Source organism: Olea europaea, unplaced genomic scaffold, assembly GCF_002742605.1.
Source record: "Olea europaea var. sylvestris unplaced genomic scaffold, O_europaea_v1 scaffold5951, whole genome shotgun sequence".
NCBI lineage: Eukaryota > Viridiplantae > Streptophyta > Magnoliopsida > Lamiales > Oleaceae > Olea > Olea europaea.
The window spans coordinates 1-2,538 of NW_019264295.1; the positions used below are offsets into that span (position 1 = coordinate 1).

The window sequence follows — 2,538 nt, forward strand, 5'->3', positions numbered from 1 at the left end:
AGAATGGTCTTTTGTTTCACAAGTTACTGTCATTATTTTTTTAATAACTATTTGCACACTTTGCCAAAAAGATGTTGACATATGATTTGACATAATGAGTGTTGACAATATATGATTGGATGGAAACGTTAATCGTGTTTTAAAAAATTCAATGATAAAATGTCATGTGTTATTATGTTAACCTTTCTGACATTGTACCATGAATCTTCACCTTTTTCTTGATGATTTATTGTGTACATGTATTATCATCCATACACATGTATGAAGGATATTATGAATGTATGATAAGTAAACAAATGGAGGGGGTGGTGGGTGTAGGTCTAATTTATATTCCAAACAAGGATTTTTCATTCCCAATTCTATCTACTTTCTCCGCAATTGTTATTCTGCTCTCTTGTTAAGAATAAATCTCCATCTACTTTGTTCTTTAAGATAAAAGTAAGAGCAGATCACATCATTTCTCAAATTTGGTGACAACCAGATTCCTTTAAATCCTTTCTACAGACAAAAATTTTCTTCTAAATGCAAGCAGCAAGAGATTAATTAATCAAGAGACGAAACGGGTTTGATCAACCATGGAAAATTCCAATACAAGCAGCCCAACAAACCCGATTGAAGGTGAAGAGGAGATAGATGAAACTGAAAATGAAGGCAAACCCATGTATGGGAACAGCTCAAGCAACAGCACTGTTGAAGAGAATGGAAAGAAGGCCAGTTCTGGATCTATAAGACAGTACAATAGATCGAAAACGCCTCGCCTTCGATGGACACCGGAGCTCCACCTTTGCTTTGTTCATGCAGTTGAAAGACTAGGAGGACAAGAGAGTGAGTCCTTCAAATTCTTTTAACCTAATTACTTAATTTTCCAATATTTCCCCTCGATAAATATTGTTCTTTATAGGTTTTAATTTACATATTATTGGTGTAGGAGCAACTCCAAAGTTGGTTCTTCAATTGATGAACATTAATGGCCTTAGCATTGCTCATGTCAAGAGCCATCTTCAGTTCATTATAATTTGACAATTAAAATCCAATTAATTATCAGAATTTTTCTGCTTTATACTTTTGATTCACTTTAATTTTGCAACTAAATCTTTGGATTAGTGTTGTCCGATCAGATGTACAGAAGCAAGAAGATAGACGACCCTAATCAAGGTATGAAATATCCATACATAATACCAAAAGTAGGGTTCTAGTGCCTCCTAATAAATTTTGCTGGAAAATTTATAATTTGCAGTTATTTTGGAGCAACAGCTTCTTCTTAATGGTGGAGATCATCATATTTATAACCTTCGTCAGCTTCCTATGCTACAAACTTACAATCAAACACCCATTTCGAGTTTACGGTACGTATAAACTTAAAATTGCCTATTGAATATGGACACTTTTTCCTCTTTTAAACTTTTTCCAGCCATAATTTCGTTATTATCCTGTTAAAAAGCTATGGAGATGCCATTTGGAGTCACCGTGACAATTCTGTTTATGGTCCTCCTCACAATGGATCGAGCACTATAACAAGAAATAAATTGTATGGATCAGCTTCTGAGAGGATTTTTAGGAGCGATAACAAGGGATATATACAGGGTTATGATTTTCACAAGAATAGGCAAGAGCCCTGCTGGAGAGCCCTTGAAAATGATCAGAAAGAACCAGAAAGAGTATTCCCAAATCAAAATTTTTGGCAAAATCAAGTTGGAATAACCTTATCAAACCCAAATCTCAGTAGCAAATTGCAAGATAGGAAGCATGAACGCACAAATCAATTTCAAACTTCTTTCCCTCAAAGTGAGAAGGCTCCGATGGTAGATCAAGGAGGTAGAAGCGCATTGAAAAGAAAGCTTTCAGAGGTGAATCTTGATCTAAATTTATCTCTAAAATCGACCTGTGAAGTCGATGGGAGAAATCATACAAGTTCCAAGAATGATGTAGTTGATAGTAGCTTATCTCTGTCCTTATTTTCTTCATCCTCAAAGGAAAATCACAGAAAGCATGCAAGAATGGAGACTAGTACTTTAGATCTGACTTTGTGAATGAGACAATTCCTAAGTGAGATTTTGAGTACTTTTCAATGCTATTATGCACAGGTTATTGTGAGGTAATATCTATCCACTGCTTTGTCGTCTTCTTATTCTTGATCCGTATGCACAGACAGATGGGATAATTTAATTTAGTCAAATTGTTATGATCTAACCAAACATCTAACAGTTTTCAAATATAAAATCTTCACATCGGGAAAGGGTTTAAATTAAAGAGACAATACAGCTCTTTGTCCCAGTATTTCGAATATTTGCTTAAACTTGGAACTAAAATATGGACTAGTGATGAAACTTCAATTTTAGGTGCTGTACCTAGTTTCCTTAAATGATTATTATTGTTGTTATTATTTTTTTGGGTACTTACATTATTTTCTTTATGTGACATCTTGAAAATCTTGTTATAATTCTGGAAGCATGCAGTAGGATTTTCCATGTATTTGAGAAATCAGTTAAAACTTCATCCACCCAATATTTGAAGTTTACAAAATAATCAGAATAATTA

The 2,538-nt window shown here is 34.0% G+C and overlaps 1 protein-coding gene across 1 annotated transcript; it reads left to right on the forward strand.

Annotated features, from left to right (window-relative positions):
• Positions 1-371: 371 nt before the first annotated feature.
• Positions 372-2,257, forward strand: LOC111389474. Its single transcript, XM_023014391.1, has 5 exons — positions 372-825; positions 929-1,005; positions 1,119-1,155; positions 1,238-1,346; positions 1,442-2,257. Exons 1-5 carry the CDS (start codon positions 576-578, stop codon positions 2,028-2,030), a joined length of 1,062 nt encoding a protein of 353 aa, XP_022870159.1. The 5' UTR covers positions 372-575; the 3' UTR covers positions 2,031-2,257.
• The last annotated feature ends 281 nt before the right edge of the window (positions 2,258-2,538 follow it).

Coding starts and splice junctions, on each gene's coding strand:
- LOC111389474 (XM_023014391.1), top strand. CDS start 576: ATGGAAAATTCCAATACAAGCAGCCCAACAAACCCGATTGAAGGTGAA. Junction 1,006..1,118: donor ATGTCAAGAGCCATCTTCAG/TTCATTATAATT, acceptor TTGTCCGATCAG/ATGTACAGAAGCAAGAAGAT. Junction 1,347..1,441: donor ACACCCATTTCGAGTTTACG/GTACGTATAAAC, acceptor CCTGTTAAAAAG/CTATGGAGATGCCATTTGGA.